The sequence below is a fragment of the Nicotiana attenuata genome, chromosome 10 (genome assembly GCF_001879085.1).
Source record: "Nicotiana attenuata strain UT chromosome 10, NIATTr2, whole genome shotgun sequence".
In the NCBI taxonomy this organism is placed as follows: Eukaryota; Viridiplantae; Streptophyta; class Magnoliopsida; order Solanales; family Solanaceae; genus Nicotiana; species Nicotiana attenuata.
In genome coordinates, this window is record NC_031998.1 from 50,240,206 (window position 1) to 50,261,752 (window position 21,547).

The 21,547-nt window shown below is 38.3% G+C and overlaps 1 protein-coding gene across 2 annotated transcripts; it reads left to right on the forward strand.

Moving 5' to 3' along the window:
- On the forward strand, positions 19,205-21,196 carry LOC109233946. 2 transcript variants are annotated; one of them, XM_019399789.1, is made up of 4 exons: positions 19,206-19,854; positions 19,953-20,036; positions 20,512-20,594; positions 20,898-21,196. In XM_019399789.1, exons 1-4 carry the CDS (start codon positions 19,465-19,467, stop codon positions 20,926-20,928), a joined length of 588 nt encoding a protein of 195 aa, XP_019255334.1. In that variant the 5' UTR covers positions 19,206-19,464; the 3' UTR covers positions 20,929-21,196. The 2 variants fall into 2 exon arrangements, with proteins under 2 accessions (XP_019255335.1, XP_019255334.1); XM_019399790.1 differs by lacking the exon at positions 20,512-20,594 and having other exon boundaries at positions 19,205-19,854.

Here is a 21,547-nt window from a genome sequence, read left to right on the forward strand (position 1 = left end):
CCAGACCCTTACAGACTGATCCAGTTCAAAGGAACCCTAATCAAATGTGTAAATACAATGGTACCCATGGTCATAGAACCGAAGACTGCAGAGAGTTGAGGGAAAAGGTAGCTCGTCTATTCAATGAGGGTCACGTTCGAATTTTTTAAGTGATCGGGCCAAGAACCACTTCAAAAACAAAGATTCGAACAGGCAGAACGAGCAGGAAGAACCACAACACGTAATTCAAATGATTGTTGGTGGGTTCGATATCCCTCAAGGACCGGTATTCAAACGCACCAAAGTGACACTCACAAGGGAGAAGCGAACTCGGGACTACTTACCAGAAGAAAACTTGTCTTTCAACGACAAGGACGCAGAAAGGATCGAGCAACCTCACAACGACGCATTGGTAGTATCTATCCTTATGAATAAAATTCAAGTTAAACGTGTGTTGATTGATCTAGGTAGCTCGGCAAATATTATTCGATCAAGGGTCGTAGAGCAACTCGACCTCCAAGATCAAATCGTGCCCGCAGCTCGGGTACTTAACGGCTTCAAAATGGCAAGTGAAACCACCAAAGGGAAAATCATTCTGCCAGTAAATATGGCCGAACTATCCAAGAAACAAAATTCCACGTGATCGAGGGCGACATAAGATACAACGCGCTGCTCAGAAGACCTTGGATTCATAATATGAGAGCAGTACCCTCGACACTTCATCAAGTCTTAAAATTTCCAACATCGGAAGGAATCAAAATGGTGTACGCTAAACAACTCGTCGCCAAAGAAATGTTTTCAATTGATGAGGTAATACCAGTATCGGCACTGTCATCAACAAATGGATCGGAGTCGAAGGAAGTCAAATAGCAACCACAGTCACCGGCCTCGGCCCGATCGAAGGAGCAGGAAACCTTCGAGGATGATGATTATATGATACATCGAACCTTCATAATTCCCGATGATTCCGATGCAACAAACTCAACGGTCGAAGAGCTGGAACAAATCATACTAATCGAGTGTCTGCCTGATCGAAAGGTATACCTGAGCACGGGGTTAACTCCCGAGCTTAGGAAAAAACTCGTTCAATTCCTTTTAAATAACATGGTTTGCTTGGTCCCACCTAGATATGACAGGGATCCCACCGAAGATCACTACGTATCGACTGAGCTTGGACCCGAAGTTTCGCCTAGTGAAACAAAAAAGAAGACCTCGGTCCGAGGTAAAGCATGCATTCATTAAGGACGAGGTAACAAAACTTCTCAATATAGGATCCATTTGGGAGGTAAAATATCCCGAATGGTTAGCAAACGTAGTTGTAATCCCTAAAAAGGGAAACAAACTTAGAATGTGCGTAGACTATAAAGATTTAAACAAGGCATGCCCTAAAGATTCTTTTCCATTGCCAAATATCGATCGCATGCTCGATGCCACGGCCGGCCACGAGATCCTTAGTTTTCTCGATGCCTACTCTGGGTACAATCAAATACGGATGAACCTGGAGGATCGGGAAAATACTTCGTTCATCACCAAGTATGGCACCTATTGCTATAATGTAATGTTGTTTGGAGTAAAAATGCTAGTGCTACTTATCAACGCCTAGTAAATCGAATGTTCGAAGAGCAAATAGGTAAATCAATGGAGGTTTATATTGACAATATGCTTGTTAAGTCCCTGCGAGTAGAGAACCATTTGAAATATTTGCAGGAGACCTTCAACATACTGAGAAAGTATAACATGAAGCATAACCCGGAGAAATGTGCATTCGGGGTCGACTCGGGCAAGTTCCTCGGCTTTATGGTGTCAAATCGGGGGATCAAAATCAACCCTGATAAAATCATGGCAATCAAAGACATCACAGTTGGTGACAATGTCAAGGCTGTACACAGGTTAACAGGACGCATACCCGCCCTGGGTCGATTTATTTTGAGGTCCTCAGATGTGAGCCACCGGTTCTTCTCACTGCTTAAGAAAAAGAGCAATTTCGCATGGACCCCGGAATGCCGACAGGCTTTGGAGGAACTCAAACGATACATGTCGAGCCCGCCATTGCATCATACCCCGAAGTCTGACGAGCAACTTTACTTGTACTTAGCGATCTCGGAGATAGCGGTAAGTGGGGTCTTAGTTCGAGAAGAACAAGGTACGCAATTCCCTGTTTATTATGTTAGTCGGACCTTAGGTGAAGCCGAGACTCGGTACCCACACTTAGAAAAATTAGCGCTTGCTTTAATAAGCGCCACTAGGAAATTAAAACCATATTTTCAATGTCACCCAATTTGTGTTGTAACCACCTACCCCCTTCGCAACATTTTGCACAAGCCAAAACTCTCGGGCTGATTGGCCAAATGGGTCGTCAAGACAGCGGGTACGATATCGAGTATCAACCCAGAATGGCCATCAAATCTCAAATCTTGGTAGACTTCGTGGCCGACTTCACGCCAGCCTTCGCACCCGAGGGAGAAAAGGAACTATTATTAAAATCGGGTACATCATCGGCGGTGTGGACCCTCTACACGGACGGAGCTTCGAACGTGAAGGGGTCCGGGCTAGGCATCATTTAAAAGCCACCCACAGGAAATACAATTAGACAGTCTATCAAAACTTCAAAATTGACTAACAATGAGGCCGAGTATGAGGCCGTGATTGCAGGTCTCGAGCTAGCAAGAGCTTGGGAGCGGAGGTCATCGAGGCCAAATGTGACTCCCAACTTGTGGTAAATCAAGTCAACAAAACTTTCGAGGTTCGGCAAGATCGAATGCAGAGGTACTTAGACAAATTACAAGTGTCTCTACATCAATTTAAGGAATGGACGCTACAGCACGTACCTCGAGAACAAAATAGCAAGGCCGATGCCCTTGCAAATTTGGGGTCGTCAATCGAAGATGATTTGCTTAGCTCGGGGACTGTCGTACAATTTTCGAGGTCAGTGATCGAGGAAGGACATGCCAAGATAAACTCCACAAGTCTAACCTGGGATTGGAGGAATAAGTACATCAAATACCTAAGAACGGGAAACTTCCATCGGATCCTAAAGAATCAAGTACTCTACGCACTAAGGCCGCACGGTTCACTTTGGCCGAAGATGGAACACTGTATAGGAGAACGTTCGATGGACCGTTAGAAAAATGTTTGGGACTAGGAGACACCGACTACGTTCTACGAGAAATTCACAAGGGCACTTGCGGAAGCCATTCCAGTGCCGAGTCATTGGTTCACAAATTCATCAAAGCAGGATACTATTGGGCCGATATGGAAAAATACACTAAAGAATTAGTTTGAAAATGCGACAAATGTCAAAGGTATGCACCGATGATCCACCAGCCCCGAGAGCAACTCCACTCAGTCCTATCCCCTTGGCCGTTCATGAAATGGGGGATAGATATCGTTAGCCCCCTACCATTGGCCCCAGGTAAAGCTAAATTCATTTTGTTTATGACTGATTTTTTTTCTAAGTGGTTGAAGCATAGGCCTTCGAGAAAGTCAGAGAAAAAGAAGTCATAGATTTTTTCTGGGACCACATTATATGCCGATTTGGAATGCCTGCCAAGATCGTGTACGATAATGGAAAACAATTCGTTGGCAGCAAAGTGACAAAGTTTTTCAAAGATCACAAAATAAAAGGATCCTGTCAATGCCGTATCATCCCAGTGGGAACGGACAGGCCAAATCGACAAACAAGACCGTCATCCAAAATCTGAAGAAAAGATTGAACGAAGCCAAAGGAAAATGGAGAGAACTATTGCCCGAGGTCCTTTAGGCATATCGAACAACGTCGAAATCCAGTACAGGGGAAACACCGTTCTCTTTAGTCTATGGTGCCGAATCTTTGATCCCAGTCAAAGTTGGGAAACCTAGCTTCAGATTTCGGTATGTAATGGAAGAGTCAAATCACGAGGCTATGAATACGGCCTCGAATTGCTAGATGAAAGACGGGAAGCCAACCTCGTTCGAATGGCCGCACAGAAATAGCGGATCAAAAGGTATTACAATCGAAGAGCACTCTTCGACACTTTAAAATCGGGGACTTAGTTCTGAGAAAGGTCACCCTCAATACCCCGAGACCCAAACGATGGAAAACTTGGCCTGAATTAGGATGGACCATACCAGGTCCTCGATTTCATCAGAAAAGGATCATACAAACTTGGCACAATGGACGGCGAGCAATTACCAAACTACTGGAATGTATCACTCCTCAAAAGATATTACTGATAAGGTACAACCTTCTCCAGTTTCATTTATATTTTATACTAACCAATTGCAGGTGTTTGATCGCAGGCATCGAGGAATTCTTCAACACAAAATTCCTAAGGTTTGAAAGCACGCGTTGCACTCTTTTTCCCTTTGACCGGGTTTTATCCCAAACGAGTTTTTCCTGCGAGGTTTTTAACAAGGCAACCATTATTTGTGCTACCTTGAGACGATTCAACAGTATCCGAGGCCTCTTTACAATCAACCTTGAATACTGGGGGGCATCACCCTCGGATGTTAACTTTGTTACAAGAAGGTACTTCGTGTCAACAGGGTCTCGATAGGTAAAACTTTGTAAGGGACAAACGGTGAAACGAACCGTGCCCATGTAGAATACTCGAGCCATAAAGACAAACATGTACTCATGTATAATCTATTGAGAGAAGTATTTTTCCTTGCCAAATATATCATGCCTTACAAAAAATTTTATTTTACAATTTCTTACTTTTGGTCTGTTGTGAAAACAGGCTTAAGGGCCAATCACAACTGAAGTTCGAACAACTTACCCCGAACTCGGGGACTGCCGTCCGAAAAATCGATGTAATCGAACTACTAAAATATCGAGATCATAAGACCTTTAAAAGGCAACCACCCTCGTTTTTATAGGCTACGGCCACTCCACTTGGGGACTGACACTTCAAACAAGTTCGAAGTATAATTGAGAAACAAGCCGAAGAGGCAAATCTCAAGTTAAAGGCTACGGCCAAACTAACAAGGTTCAGAGATGTCCAAATTCCGTAATAAAAAAAGCCTTCTAATATTTTCACAAAATCGGTTAAAAAGGCTACCCTCGGCAAAATTACAAAGGGTTTCGATAACATCAACCCTCAAAAACCTTAAGGGGTACCAAATTGTTCGGACTCTCAAACAAACTTATGTTAAGGCATAACAAAGTAAAGGGTTTCGATAACACTAACCCTCGAAGATCCTAATGGGTACAGATGCATAACAATATTTATGTGATTAACTTTTTAAGCCAAAAAGGGAGCACAACCATTCTTTTTAAGGCCATATCGGCCTAATACAAGAGCCTAAGTGCCATTTTATTTTTGACTTCGAGAAGTCATCCTCACTCAACTAAAACCTAAGGGTCATCCTACTTCGAGTTCGAGCAAATACTCGCTCGATTATAATGACTACACTAGTCCGACTTCGATCAAACTGCCCAAGCCTCAAACTTATGAAAATTTTCAAGACATGGTCAAAATAGAATTTGTACGAGGCGGAAATTGAAATAAAGACAAATCAAAGAGAAAAGAGATCTTTTATATATGAAAAATATTTACATGGATCGGTTAGGATCCTACACAAAAAATTTGAGAAAGAAAAAATTCAAAGTGCCTAATTTTCCTCGGGAGCTACACCTTCACCATTAGAATCCCCTCCCTCTCGGATCCACTCTATCATCATCGGAAGAAAGCAACGCTTTGGCTTCGGCCTCGAGCTCTTTCGCGATCTCGATCTCGATAGCAAGGTTAAAGCCACGGGCATGAATCTTCTCAACAGTCCCTCTTCGAGACTGGTACTCGGCATGCTCGGCAGCCCAGTATGCTCGAGTCTAAGCGGTATCAGCAACTTCCTTTGCTCGATCTTGATCAGCTTCAGCATCAGCTCGGTAGACGGCCACGATCACCTCCGCATCAGCCTTTACTTTTTCTGCCTCAGATGTAGCCTTTGCAAGTTCGGCGGCCAACCGAGCCTCGAGCTCCTCAATTTTCTTTGCTTGGGCTGAGCTTTCCGCTTTTATGCTTTGGAGGTGACGTTCGGCCGATGACAGTTGGGCTCGAGCAGCATCTTTCTCCGAGGCAAGGCGGTCCATGTTTTGTTTCCACCCCAAAGTCTCTGCCCTCATCATGTTGGCCTCCTCACGAAGCTGTTCGATCTTTTCGGCCTTCTACTGAACCTGAAGGGTCGAAGTATTAGTCATCGTCCCCGAATTAATACATTGAACTTCAAAAAAAATTTATTACCTGCTCAATCAGGTCGGTCTACTCTTTATGAGTTGTGGCCAATTCGGCTCGAAGGTCCTTTATCTCCTCTTTTTTATGCCCGCTGAGAAGTTTGAGGGCATTTCTCTCCTCGATGAGCCTTTGAAGATTGGCCTCACATTGGCTCAGCTCTGCCCGGGATTTAGAAAACGCATCCCGATGAAGTGTCAAGGCCTATGTAGAAAGAAAGGAAATTAAGCAAGAAGAAATAAGTACAAGCTTAATATCAATAAGGGGAGCTGAGACTTACCCGGTCAGAAGTCGTTGAGCCTCATCAAAGAGACTCGATGCCTCACTCACGTCGGTAGCATCTTCGACTCCCGTAAAGCAACCACGGAAAATGTCCTCCCCTTCGTGGGCTCTTTCCATATCGGGGGTCCCCATGGCCTGAAGCTTCCTGAATTTGCCCCTCAGAAAATGTAGGGAGGATCGGTGAATCGTCAATTTCTATTGCCCCAAGCAAGTCACTTGGGGCGTTCTCTTCATTTTGAAGGGCCTCGGAGCCAGCCCCTCAGGAACACCCGGCGATTGCTCATTTCGGCAAGAGGCATCTTCAGCCTCTGAAGGCTCGGGGACATTGCTCGGGCCCTCTTCCAAGATCTCCTCGGTTCGAGGTTGAATCTCTTCGACCCTCATCGGCTCAGCGACCTTTAGGGCTTCGGTGCTCCTATTCGTTCGGGCCACCAGCTCGAAGTCATCATCTTCATTTTCCTCTTCTTCGTCTCTCAGTCGCAGAGCTACATCCGCAGGCAAAATGGCGGCATCTTTCTTCGACTTACCAGCCTTACTCTTCTTAGGCTTTGGAGTCTTGGAGGTCGAGACCCTTTTTCTCTTCTTATCCTTCGCCGGCTTTGGGGCCGGGGGCGAAACCTCCTCCTCCCAAGACGGGGGCCTCATGACAGCGTCTTTTCCAAGGCCTATATGAAAGGGAGTCAAGTAAGTATGAAAAAAAAACATTTTAGCAAAAATCATCAAGTATGTGAAAAAGGGATTACCATAATTTTTAGCCTCCCATCGGCCCCTTGCCAAATCGCGCCACGAGCGCTCAGCGTACGAGGAGGTCGAAGCCAGTTTCCGAACCCAGCTCTCGAGGTTAGGAATTGCACAGGGCATCCAAGAGACAGCTACATCATAAAAAGGAATGTCGATGAGAAGAAGCAAAGGAAACAAAACAATAAATGGAAGCTAAAGGCAGGATTGTACTTACGCTCCATATTCCACTCCTCGGTAAATGGCATTTTCTCGATCAGGATTAGGTCGGGAGTTTTCACTCGAACGAACCTTCTCATCCACCCTCGATCCTTTTCCTCATCTATACTCGAGAATAACACCTTGGTGGCCCGACGTTGGATATTTATTAACCTGCCTCGAAAGAGACGGGGGCTATACAACCTGATGAGGTGGTCGAAGGTGAAAGGCATCCCTTCGGCTTTGCTCGCAAAGAATCGGAGCAGAGTGAATATCCGCCAAAAAGAAGGATTTGACCGAGGGTTATTTGATATTGGCAGCAAAAATCGATAATGACGGGATCGACAAGGCCCAGGGTGAAAGGGTAAGTGTAAACACTTAGAAACCCTTCCACATGGGTAGTAATGTCTTCTTCAGCGGCAGGAATCACTACCTCTTTATCTTCCCAATGGCAGTCTTTGTTTACCTGCTCAAGGTCACTCTCAGTTATCGAGCATATATATCTCGAGATAGGTTCGCATCGACCAGGGACCGACGAAGTCTTCTCGACTTTGAAGTCGGAATCAAAGACACACCCCTTCTCGGGAACGCACTCCTCAGGGCGTGGCTCCATCGGTGTTTTATCGCCATCCGGCTTAGATGAGGAAGCTTTTTCCTTCTGCGGAACGATTTTAGATGTTTTGGCCATTTCTATCTTTATGAACAAAGGGAAATGGGATGTTTGTTGTTTGAAAAAAGAAAGAGTTAATGATCAAACTTGGAAGATTTACAGAAGAAAAAGTTGAAGATTTGCAGATAAACTTGAAGAACTCAAAAGGATTTTGAAGATTAGTACAAGAAAAATTCAAAGTAAAGTTTGAGGAAGTAAGAAGAATACCTATTTAAGGATTCACGGTGACGGTTCAAAGGCACTGGTGGCCGACTCCCAAATGACACTCATTAATAATATTGGGAACTGTACCGACGGAACATTTCGGTCACTTCCGTTGCTTACGTCACGAGGGTGACATCATGACAGATCGAGGTACAAAATCGAAGGCTTAATTCGTTTCTTCTCTTTACATTCCAAGAAACGGGGGGACTATCTGTATACGGTTAAAACCGGGCATACCCGATTTTACTATTCGATCGAGACCAGGGAATTGTATCGAGGGTCAGCCATGGATCAGACCATAACACGTAGACAAGGTATCGAGTTCGAGAATCTAAGTGCCTGTCGAGATCGAGGCCAGCAACGATCGAGACCAAATATGGCATACTTCGAGCAAAGCGCAATAACGGAAAAGCGAAATATCCGTGACCGGTTGAAGATCACGCGAAAATCCCGGAACATATCAAATCAAGGGCGGTTGTTTAGGCTAATCATGGGATTTACTTCCGTAATTAGAATTGTACCATAGAAAGGATTCCTCTACTATATAAAAGGGTTCTGATCATTTTGTAGACCGGACATTCACGCAGATCAAAGCAATACAATATTTTCTCTTTAATTTAGACTCTCTTGTTCATCAGCTTGTTACATTTTAACTGTTCTTGCACAACTAGCTCGAGGGTATTCAAGCTCGAGGGTTGAATTCTGTTCAAACACTGGTTTGTCTTATATTATTGTCAATTTCTATTATTACTCTTTGCATTTATCAATTGGTATTAGGTGAAATCACGTATCCTTAAAAGCACATTATAAGTTTAATTATTATCCAATTTTAAAGGTAAATAATACTAATAATTGTATATCCCGAAAGATATACAATAGTAAGAATAGTTGAACTGCACTGTAGTATACCATTACAGTATATAACATGATTATATCCTGGAGGTATACAACGTACATACTCTTTGGATATTTTATAAATATTTTTCTCTAAATATGTATAAATTAGATACTTGTTAAAATGTGTATTTTCAAATAAGTATTTTTGACCGCATGAGCGTTCCCATGAATTTTCCTTTATCAAAATTCTAAATACTATCTATAAAGAGAAATATATATATTTTTAGTCGCTTTCAGAAATAATAGTCGATACAAATTTTATACTCCATACTTTTCGACTAACAAATTCAATTAATTTCCTCTGATCAGTCAATATTATACTTGGCCCATCTATGAAAAGAAAAGATGGAGCCCATGTATGAGCTGGATTTGACATAGCCCATTAAAAACAATTAATGAATGTAGCCCTGCACCTATTCTTGCTTCTGCCCTTCACATGCTTGCTTGCAACTGTTTCTTCTACTACTAGTGGAAATCAGACATAGATAGGGTCAAAGTTCTTGTAATTTCCTGTTTGTAATAACTCTGACTAGTTTTTACTTACATGATCTTTCCTTACCAAAAAAGAAGAAGAAAATTCTTGTAATTAGAAAAGTTCTACTATACTATCAGAAAAATAAGTATAGTAGTCAAAAAATATATTTGGTAAATTTTTCTTTAAATTATTAATCATATAAGAGCGTTCACAAAATTTTTAGAATTGACATCTTTAAAACACAATAATTTTCCTGAAGTATTTCTTCGAGTAATATGTGTAACTTAGTATGTTATACTCAATAATATGTGTATTATGTAACAACTTAGAGCCCGTTTGGACATAAGAATTTTTTCACTTTTTTTCGAAAAAAAATCACTTTTTTTCGAAATAAGTGTTTGGCAATAAAATTTTCAATTGTCACTTGAAGATGAATTTTGGAATTTTTCGAAAATTTGAAAAACTCCAAAAAGTTATTTTTCAAAATTTTCACTCAAATCACTCACAAAAATTCAAAAACAACCCAAAATTATATTCATGTCCAAACATAACTCTATTTTTCAAATACCATTTTCACTTGAATTTTTTTTTACTTTTTTTTTTGGAATTTTACAATTCTTATGTCCAAACACCCACTTAGTATATATTTCAGTACCTCTCTGTATTGTGTGATATCAAATATCATATCTAATATTACCAAATTTCTTATAAACATAAAATAAATACTATATCAATTAACAAAATATAGAATATCATATACCAAAATTTTCAATTTCGATATAGTAATTCGGTATTTACCATATTATGCATTACTCTACTATCAAGTACCAAACATAAACCAATTTTTCTGGACAGATCAGAAATGGAAATAAGAAACAGCAACCAAAGCCTCAAGCTAGCACAAGACACCACACAACTGAAGAAATCAAAATAATATGATACTTTTTTCTTGATATTGGCAGAGAATAAATAACATTGTATCGCAGTCAATGTTATTTAGTACGTATACTGTAGTATAAAAGAAGCATTTCATGTGGCCATTCTCTTTGTTCAAATTAACGTGTGCTTTGCTCTATTCCCTAAATTTTTCATGTGTCATCTTGTTCTTTCTTTGAACTTATTTTTTTAATTTTCGCCCAATATTACTAAGGAAAGTAAGAATGAGAAAATACTTACAAAAACTTTTTTTTTTTATATTAAACCAAGCAATTTAATCGTTAAAGGTATAAGTCGAAGAGATACTAATATATGATCTCACTATAATCAAGTGATAAACATTTATATATATGACACATATCTTGTATTTATTGATTTGAAGTAAATATTTTTTTGGTAAAGATATGATAGCTCTAGTTTGAAAATAAGGAATGAGAATAAGCAAGAACTAAAGATTGGAATAAAAGGGCAGCCCGATGCACGAAATATCTCACGTTCACGTAAGGTCCGTGAAAAGATCGCACCCCAAGGATGTGAAACAGCCTATACCCTGATACTTGGTTGATTTCACGACTCAAACCCATAACATATAGGTTATACGGAGACAACTTTACCGTTACTCTAAGAACTTTACCGTTACTCTAAGGTTTTCTTCTAACTAAACATTGAAATGTGTAACAAAAATTACAGGCAACTTAACAATATATTTCAACAAGAAAAAAAACATGTACACTTGGCAGGGAGGGTGAGGAGGAGATAATAGTAAATTTAAAGGTTGAAGTGTGTGCACACGTGCAAACATGTGTGTAAATCTGTTGGAAACTCCTCCCAAAGTAACCATATGCACACGTGCATACATGTGTCTGTGAATGTGTGTAAAAATAAAAATGAGGGCATGTGAAAATTTATTGATAAAAACACAGTCAAATTTCATCAAGCAGAATGACTGTACGCACAGTCACTCCAGATTTAGAAGATTTTTTTCTATTTTAACTTAAAAGTGATGTTCTACATTTTTTAAACTCTACTCACAAAAACTTTGACAGACAAAATTACTAATTTATTCGTTCTATTTTGTGTTATATAGTTTGATTCGACATAAAATTTAACAAAATAAATAAAGACCTTTAAATTTTCTGATATTAAACATGCTATAATATTTGTGTGGTTGTAAGACTTTTGAAATTTATTTTAAACATGACATAACATTTGTGTGGCTATAAAAATTTCTCGTTAAAAGTAAAATGAAAAGTTCAAACTTAAATAATTTTCAAATATAAAAATGTATCACATTTTTTAGAACAAACTAATAAGGAAATTATGTTACATAAATGAGAACGAACAAAGTAATTACCTAACGTTTGTATGCCTTTACTGAGATTTAGACTCTGACCTTTCATAAATTACTTTTAATCTATTGACCACTCGACTATACCTTTAGGTGCGCGCTCGAGAGTGTTTTTAGGGGCATAATCCGCTTTCTTAAGCAATCTGCATTAGCAAGAAGAAGTGACACCTAATTTAGAGTTAGTGACTTTTGTATTAAGTTTGATTTACTAGATATACATTATCTAATTAAAATCGAAGATTTCATGTGGAAGCATAAGGTCATTTGGACTAACACTGTTTGAAGGGCACAATTTTTTACCAAGTGCATAATTTATTTAAGTCCCACTTGGTTTTATAGTATTAAACAACAGTATCATACTTTTTCTGGCAAATTTGCAGTATGCAATGTTTGAACAATTAGAGTACTAGAATTGGGCACCTTCTTGTTTGACTACTTCACTGACTAAGCTGTTACTAGACTGTATTTGTAAAATAATTCTGGAAATATAAATGAGTATAAACAGAAATGAACATAAACAGAAATGACATAAAACCAATTCGAGCCCACTGAATTCACAGTGTTTCCTTAAGGAATTTAATCCCCTCCTAGTACCCAAGGTTATGGATTATTTCCTCCCAGGATAGAACGAATTACACACTGGTGTAGTGGTACTTCAAACCCCAGTGTTTCAGCGAACACAAAGTTCGGTAGCAAATCACACTTACTTTTTGCTTTGTTTGATGCTAAAAGTATGCAGAAGAAGGAGAAGAAACTCAGAAAATCGTAGTGAAATTCTGAGCAGAATAGTGTTGTATTTATAGCCAAAGTTAGGCTGAAATCTGAAGAGGTGCAACTCTTCAGAATGGCTGTTTATGCAAAACGCCCACAGCATAAATGCCATTACATAAATGGCCATTTACTCAATAATAAAGAGGGAAAATAAAGAGGGAAAATTGAAGAGGGTAGTTACTTTTCTGTTACCAAAACAGAAAAACGGATTGGACTTAATATTAATATTTAATATTAATATTTTGTTATTAAAACAAATATTTAATAACATTTCTGTTAATATTTTACTATTAACAAATAAATTTGGTCCAAAAAGTTAATCAATCAATCGATCATTTGACCAAATCCGAATCCGAATCCGAATCCGAATCCGAAGCCGAAGCCGAAGCCGAGCGAGCGACGACGACGACGACGACGACGGCGCGAGGCTTGCCTTCTTCTCAACTCTTTAAGAGCTAGAAGAAGAGCAATTGCTTATATACCCATAAAAAACCTCTTCCTCTTCCAATATGGGACAATGCCCATTTGCCAAGGGGGGGAACTTAAAATTTCACTCAAAAATTTTATTTTCCTCCATTTCCCATTCACCCTCTTTTAAGTATTTAATATATTAATTAAACACATCCAAAACCCAACAATCCCCCACATGAATGGGGAATGGCTATATCACGGAAGTATGCATGAAAAACTGTGTGATTCGCAAGTAAGTATTAATTGCATCTGGATAAGTAGGTTTCCCTTCGAACTTTCCGTAGTGAACTTATGTCGGATATACTCGATCAATCGGTAGATTTGATATCTTTGAACCGTCGAACTTTAGTGTATACCTAGACAACCACAAGTCACACAACCAACCCTTAACCGTCTTTGTTTCTCATTGTTGTGTTCTTTTCAGCCATGAACATCGCCTGGTTTCATAAGTGCGTAGAGAACTGGCCTTACAATGTTCTCCTTGAAGCGGCTAACACTTCACACTTACATAGGTGATTCCTAAACGTGTCATCCCGTAGATACACTATTTGATATACCCCGTATCAAATTTAGAAATCATTAAAAAGCCTTAATGCTTTATCCTTGGTACTGAACATTGTCTCATCACGAGAATGGACCAAAAGTTTAGTTGACAATGTTGAACCGTAATAAATGACTTTGTTTGATCTCCTTGAACCTAGATCTTGGGATCTCCAGTCTTCTAGGTAGAGTTACCGCCACTATGACTTGTTCTCGGCCACAGTCCCATTCCCCTTGATGACTTCTCAACTACCTCTCTAGTTAGGCCTTTTGTAAGTGGATCCGACACATTATCACTTGACTTTACATAGTCAATCGTGATAATTCCTCTAGAGAGTAATTGTCTAACGGTTTTATGTCTTCGTCTTATATGGCGAGACTTACCGTTATACATAACGCTCCCAGCCCTTCCAATTGCCGCTTGACTATCACAATGTATGCATATTGGTGCCAACGGTTTGGGCCAAAATGGAATATCTTCCAAGAAATTTCGGAGCCATTCAGCTTCTTCACCGGCTTTATCCAAGGCTATGAACTCAGCCTCCATTGTAGAGCGGGCAATACAAGTTTGTTTGGATGACTTCCAAGATACCGCTCCTCCACCAATAGTGAATACATATCCACTTGTGGACTTGGAATCAGTTGATCCGGTGATCCAATTTGCATCACAATATCCCTCAATGACCGCAGGATATTTATTGTAGTGCAAAGCAAAGTCCTGGGTATGTACTAAATACCCCAAAACTCGTTTCATGGCCATCCAATGAGATTGACCTGGATTGCTCGTATATCGACTCAATTTACTTATAGCACAAGCTATATCTGGTCGTGTACAATTCATGATGTACATTAAGCAACCCAACACACGAGCATAATCCAATTGTGATATGCTCTGGCCTTTGTTCTTTGCTAATGCAAGATTCACATCAATNTGTTTATGCAAAACGCCCACAGCATAAATGCCATTACATAAATGGCCATTTACTCAATAATAAAGAGGGAAAATAAAGAGGGAAAATTGAAGAGGGTAGTTACTTTTCTGTTACCAAAACAGAAAAACGGATTGGATTTAATATTAATATTTAATATTAATATTTTGTTATTAAAACAAATATTTAATAACATTTCTGTTAATATTTTACTATTAACAAATAAATTTGGTCTAAAAAGTTAATCAATCAATCATTTGACCGAAGCCGAAGCCGAAGCCGAGCCGAGCGACGACGATGGCGCGAGGCTTGCCTTCTTCTCAACTCTTTAAGAGCTAGAAGAAGAGCAATTGCTTATATAGCCATAAAAAACCTCTTCCTCTTCCAATATGGGACAATGCCCATTTGCCAAGGGGGGAACTTAAAATTTCACTCAAAAATTTTATTTCCCTCCATTTCCCATTCACCCTCTTTTAAATATTTAATATATTAATTAAACACATCCAAAACCCAACATAAGCTGACTGCCACACGTTCTTGATCCTGTCCTTTTTCTCCCTAATACTATTTAATCTTCTTGTTAGAATCCATGTTTCAATTCTCCCTAAAGTACGATTAAAGGGAAGTAATATCTCCTTTTTGATCTAGTCTTGTCGCTTACTTCAGGTATATGAGACACATGCCCTACTACAATAATAACAACATGTAAGTGAGATATGTTTGGCAGACTTTATCATTACCTTATGCAAGTAAAAGTTTATTTCCTATAAATAGACCCTCAATTCAAGGAGAGCAAAAATATAGCAGTTTAAAGGAAATACGATAGTGAAAGAGACTTGAACAAACATGCTTACTAAAAGGCATATATAAATTCATAATTTGAATTAAATAAGCTCGAGTAGAAAGAAATAAGTACAAACCGTTGAAGGCGGGATCAATCAATCACATTCACTACAAAGATTGATTCCACTTCTATTCAAAAGGAAATCCAATATAACAAATTTTCCCCCTTGAGGAACAAATTTAACAGTTATTTTACCACCACAACATTGAGAAAACATGGAAAGTAGAAATGTCAATTGGCAATACCAATTCTTGCAAACAAATTTAAGTAACATTACCACCATACAACATTAAGCAAACATAGAAAGTAGAAATGAGCATAGGTACAAATTTTTTTCCTTGTTTTTTGTGGTGATAGGAATTAGGAACTTCACCCTTATGGGGGTGGAGGGATAAGTTGCACTAGGGATAGGGGTGGAGTTAGAATGTGATATATACAGGTTTAATCGAATTTAATAGCTTTAGTCCAAATTCATTTTTATTAAGAATTTTTTTTTTGGTAATTAATAACTTTCATTACCAAGTAAGAATATTTACGGCTCAAGAGAAAAACAAAACTAAGGACCCGAATTGAGTCTAGACATTGTCCCAGACTACAGTTTCCCTATCTCACCATCTACGCCAACAAGCTACTTCTAGTTGACACTACATCAGTGCTCACTCATGCTTAAGGGTAGAAATTTAGGCTGTCTAGTTTCCTTGACAAACGTGGCTTCATGGTCCCTCGTTGAAATATTTCCTGTATTATCTGTCTGATGATGCAGCGGCTGCCTCGCCTTTTGTTCTAAAATAATATTTGATTCCTCTCCTGCCATATGAAATAAACACAGCCTGCTAGTGACATTCTGTAGATTTCAGCATCTGCATTCTTGCCATTACAGTGGGTGACTGCCCAAGCTACCTCATTGTGCCATCCCAGTGTGTAGTAGACTGTATTTGTAAAATAATTCTGGAAATATAAATGAATATAAACAGAAATGAACATAAACAGAAATGACATAAAACCAATTCGAGCCCACTGAATTCACAGTGTTTCCTTAAGGAATTTAATCCCCTCCTATTACCCAAGGTTATGGATTATTTCCTCCCAGGATAGAACAAATTACACACTGGTGTAGTGGTACTTCAAACCCCAGTGTTTCAGCGAACACAAAGTTCGATAGCAAATCACACTTACTTTTTACTTTGTTTGATGCTAAAAGTATGCAGAAGAAGGAGAGAAAACTCTTAGAAAATCGTAGTGAAATTCTGAGCAGAATAGTGTTGTATTTATAGCCAAAGTTGGGCTGAAATCTGAAGAGGTGCAACTCTTCAGAATGGCTGTTTATGCAAAACGCCCACAGCATAAATGCCATTACATAAATGGCTATTTACTCAATAATAAAGAGGGAAAATAAAGAGGGAAAATAAAGAGGGAAAATTGAAGAGGGTAGTTACTTTTCTGTTACCAAAACAGAAAAACGGATTGGATTTAATATTAATATTTAATATTAATATTCTGTTATTAAAACAAATATTTAATAACATTTCTGTTATTATTTTACCAATCGATCATTTGACCAAATCCAAATCCAAATTCAAATTCAAATTCGAAGCCGAAGCCGAGCGACGACGACGGCGCGAGACTTGCCTCTTCTCAACTCTTTAAGAGCTAGAAGAAGAGCAATTGCTTATATACCCATAAAAAAACCTCCTCCACTTCCAATATGGGACAATGCCCATTTGCCAAGGGGGAACTTAAAATTTCACTCAAAATTTCATTTCCCTCCATTTCCCATTCACCCTCTTTTAAGTATTTAATATATATTAATTAAATACATCCAAAACCCAACAATATCTGCGGAGAAATTTACTAAATATATATATATATATAAATTAGATTTAGAATCCCGTAACTAACATCTATTAATACTATTTAAAATTCATAAAGTTCAAATTTTGAAAGGGAGCCTTAAAGTAATGTAAAGTTGTTTCCATGTGACCTATATGTCACGAGTTCGAGCTGCGAAAACAGCCATTAATACTTACATTAGGGTAGACTGCCTATATCACACTTTCTTGACATAGGTTCTTCTTCGAACCCTACATGAATACAAAATGCTACATACACCGGATCGTTTTTCTTTTAAATTTAAATTCCAATTTCACCTCCGTTGGAAAACACAGTCTCTTCAATGCCTAGCAGCATAGTGCAAAGTGGGATAGTGGAATGAAAGGATAGGTGTCAAAATAAGGAGGAAAGGGAAGTGGGACGTGTACCCTATTTTGTAAAGAACGTACACAATGCCTCGCTGTTCACCATGTGATGGCCTTGTGCCTTCGTTCCCATCCTTTCAATCTATTTCTTCATTTCTCTTACTATATATGTACTCACCGTATGCAACAGTTTAAACATGTAGCAGTATTTAATTTGTCTATCACTAAATTGAGTTAGTACACATATTCAAATTTGAGGTTGAGAAATTTTAATAAGGATTCACTTGCCATTATTGAGTTAGTTCACATATTCATATTTGAGGTTGAGAAATTTTAATATATGTACAATATACAGATTTTCGAAGAAACATATCGAATGACACCCTATTGTGTGTTTAATTATCTTATTGTTGTTGGTGTTGCTTTAATTATTTATTTATTTATTTATGATTTCGCTACAACTGTATACTCCCTCCGTTCCAATTTATGTGAACTTGTTTGACTGAGCACGGAGTTTAAGAAAAAATGAAGACTTCTGAAATTTATCGTCCTAAACAAGTCAAAAACGGACCCAGAGTATTTGTGTGATTATAAAAGTTTCTCATGAGGGTAGAATTGTAAGTTTAAGTTAAATTGGTGCTAAATTTAGAAAGGGGTCATTCTTTTTGGAACGGACCAAAAAGGATATAGGTTCACATAAACTGGAACAGGGAGAGTATTTTTTTATAATTCTATGACTATGTTTTTCCTAAGCTGAGAGTCTATCGAAAATAGTCTCTCTACCTTCGCTAGATAGGGGTAAGGTTGCGTACATATTATCCTCCTCAGACCCTACTTGTGGGCAGAGGCGTACGCAGGAATTTTTATAAGTGGTGTCGAAATTTATAGAAGAACGGGAATAATAACTTTAATTATTATACTTACAGACAAGAAATAGTCTTAGTCTATTGATTTTATTGAGTCCTAAGTAGAAAAGATCCTGAGTACAATTCTACTTCATCACAATTTTTAACCATAGAGGCTCTCTCAAATATTTGCAAAAAGAAATTGCTAGTTGAGGTTCAAACATCTAACCTATCAAGCACACTATCAACACATCAAGAGACAATGTATGTCAAATGGTGTTATTTTTTCCTACTTATCCGTTTTGTCACAGTATTAATATATATATATATATATATATATATATATATATATATATATATTTAGTAAAAAAAAAATTGACGAAGCGGTGTCGTGTGACACTGCTTCGTTAAGCGTGCATCCACCTCCGCTTGTGGGATCGCACTGGGTTCATTATTGTTTTTATTATTGTTGTTACTATTACTTTTTTTATGAAATGAGTTTAAATCTAAAAATATAATTTTCAAAATCTCTTAGTTATAGTACATAAAATTCAAGTTGAAAGCCCTGAATACATCCGTACACGCTGCATTAAAACCAACATATGCTCTTGTCAACCCTAAAAGCCAACTGGCACGTCCTGATTTAATCCAATATAGATATCAAATGGAGGAGTGTGTGTGAGGACAAAAAACAGATCTAGGAATTTAAGCCTTCATTCTCCCCTTTGGTCTTTTCTTATCTCCGCCTTTATTTCTTTTAGCCTTTCCCCCTCAAATCCCACTTGGCCAAACACTACTTAATAAAGTGACTACTCATAACACTACATCACATAACACATTACACTTTCTTTTCTCTTAGCCAAAAAACGAAAAAAGGAAAAGACACCCCTTTTGATTTTCTTGGTTTAGAGAGAGAACATAAGAAAAAAAAATATGGATTATGGAATTTTTTCAGATTCAGAATGTAGTAGTGGATGTGAGTCTGGTTGGACTTTGTACTTGGAAAATTCTGCTCGTCCTCCTATAAGTTCTTCCAATACCAATAAATTTTTACCATTTTGTGAAGCTGAAAAGAGTGTAAAAACAGAACAAGAAGAAGAAGAGGAGGATTTGTCTATGCTTTCTGATGCATCTTCTGGACCTCCACATTTTAATGAAGAAGATCAAGATTACGGCCACAACAATAATGGCTTCTTTTTTCATGCCCCAATTAATGTCACATTGCCTAAAAATAATCCCAAAAGGCAAAAATCAAAGGAGAAAAAGCAGCAAACTTCTGCATTGGATGATACAGCTAGCTCTCCTTTCTTTGATTTCTCAAATGTAAGTTTACCTTTCTTATGCATATTTTTTACTAGCATTAATGGAAGAATGTGACTTTTTTGAAGTTAACTTTCTTGAGGTTTTTATCTTATTTGCAGAACAATTTTATAATCACCAATGACACAGCTTCAGTGGATAATGTATTGGACTTTTCACAAGGTTACTCTACAACTCATTTTCAGGTACTTAACTAGTTCTTGTTATAGATGTAAATTTTGTGTTAACTAATTAGTAGGGGCGGAGCTAGGGTAGCGGGAGGGTTCATGTGAATGCCCTTCTCCGAAAAATTATATATAAGGGCAGCCTGGTGCTGTAAGCTCCCGCTATGTGTGGATCCGGGGAAGGGCTGGACCAGAAGGGTCTATTGTATGCAGCCTTACTCTGCATTTATGCGAGAGGCTGTTTCCACGGCTCGAACTCGTAACCTCTTGGTCACATGGCAACACCTTTACCAGTTACGCAAGTTTCCCCTTCGAAAAGTTACACATCATATATAGTAGATATTGAACCCCTTTGGCTCGTTTGTGTCTATACTTTTTTTATATTCTGAATCCCCTTGGTAAAATTTCTGACTCAATCACTGCTAACTAACATTTCTCCATAATGATTTCATTTGTTATAAGTTTATGTGCTCATCAATAAATATAATTTATGCAGAGGAGATCTGCATATGCATATCAGGAGCAATATGACTTTTTCCAATCATCTCTGTTACCTGGAAACCAATTACAAGAAAACCAGTTAAGTTCTTGATTTTCTTATTTGAAACAAAAAAACTTTAAGTTTTCAGTGCCAAAAAATGGGGAGCCTTGGCGTAACTTGTAAAGTTGTTGCTATGTGACTAGGATGTCATGTGTTCGACCCGTGGTAACAGCCTCTTGCAGAAATGCAGGGTAAGGTTGCGTACAATAGACCCATGTGGTCCGGCCCTTCCCTGAACCCTGCGCATAGCGGGAGCTTAGTGCACCGGAAGCCCTCTTAGTGCCAAAAAATCATTTTTGAATTTACTAACATTTCTTTGATTTTGATTTGATTTTTATCAGGTGGTTTGAAGGCAAAAGGTGGGGATATTAGCAGCTATCAGTTTTAGCACATGTTGATCATGTCTGCAGCTAAATGAATGCTTAGAAAGAGGAAAGGAATTGTATCTCAAAAGAGATTTTTTTCCTCTTCTTTTTCAATATTTTTTTAATTTTTGCTGTCAATGCAGTGGGAAACAACTTGAAAGAAGAAGTTGGAATTCCTTTTCCTCTATCTTAGAATTAAGTTTTTTGCAAATGAATAGTGAAATATTAGTTTTTGAACTCATGTTGGAAATAATGGTTACATAATAGCTTTTGAATTTCTGCTGAGCAAATTATGCGCAATGCAACCAAGTAAAATTGGCACATCACACCATGGGTTCGTGGATTCGGCAGAACTCATTGTTTTCAGCTCGAACTTAATTTTTAATACTCATGAGCGAAAAACAAATATAGATAGTGTTAGATATACATTTCAGAATCAACTCTTTCAACTCAGAATTGATTACGTATAAATTGTGAATGTGCCATAGTATTCAGAACATTGTTCCTCATGGAGCTCCATGCTTTCATTCAACACATAGTGTATTTGTAACATAAATGAAGCTTGAAGAAATAGGAAAAAGAAAAAGGGAAAAGGAAAAAAGAGTATTGAAATTATTAACTAATCA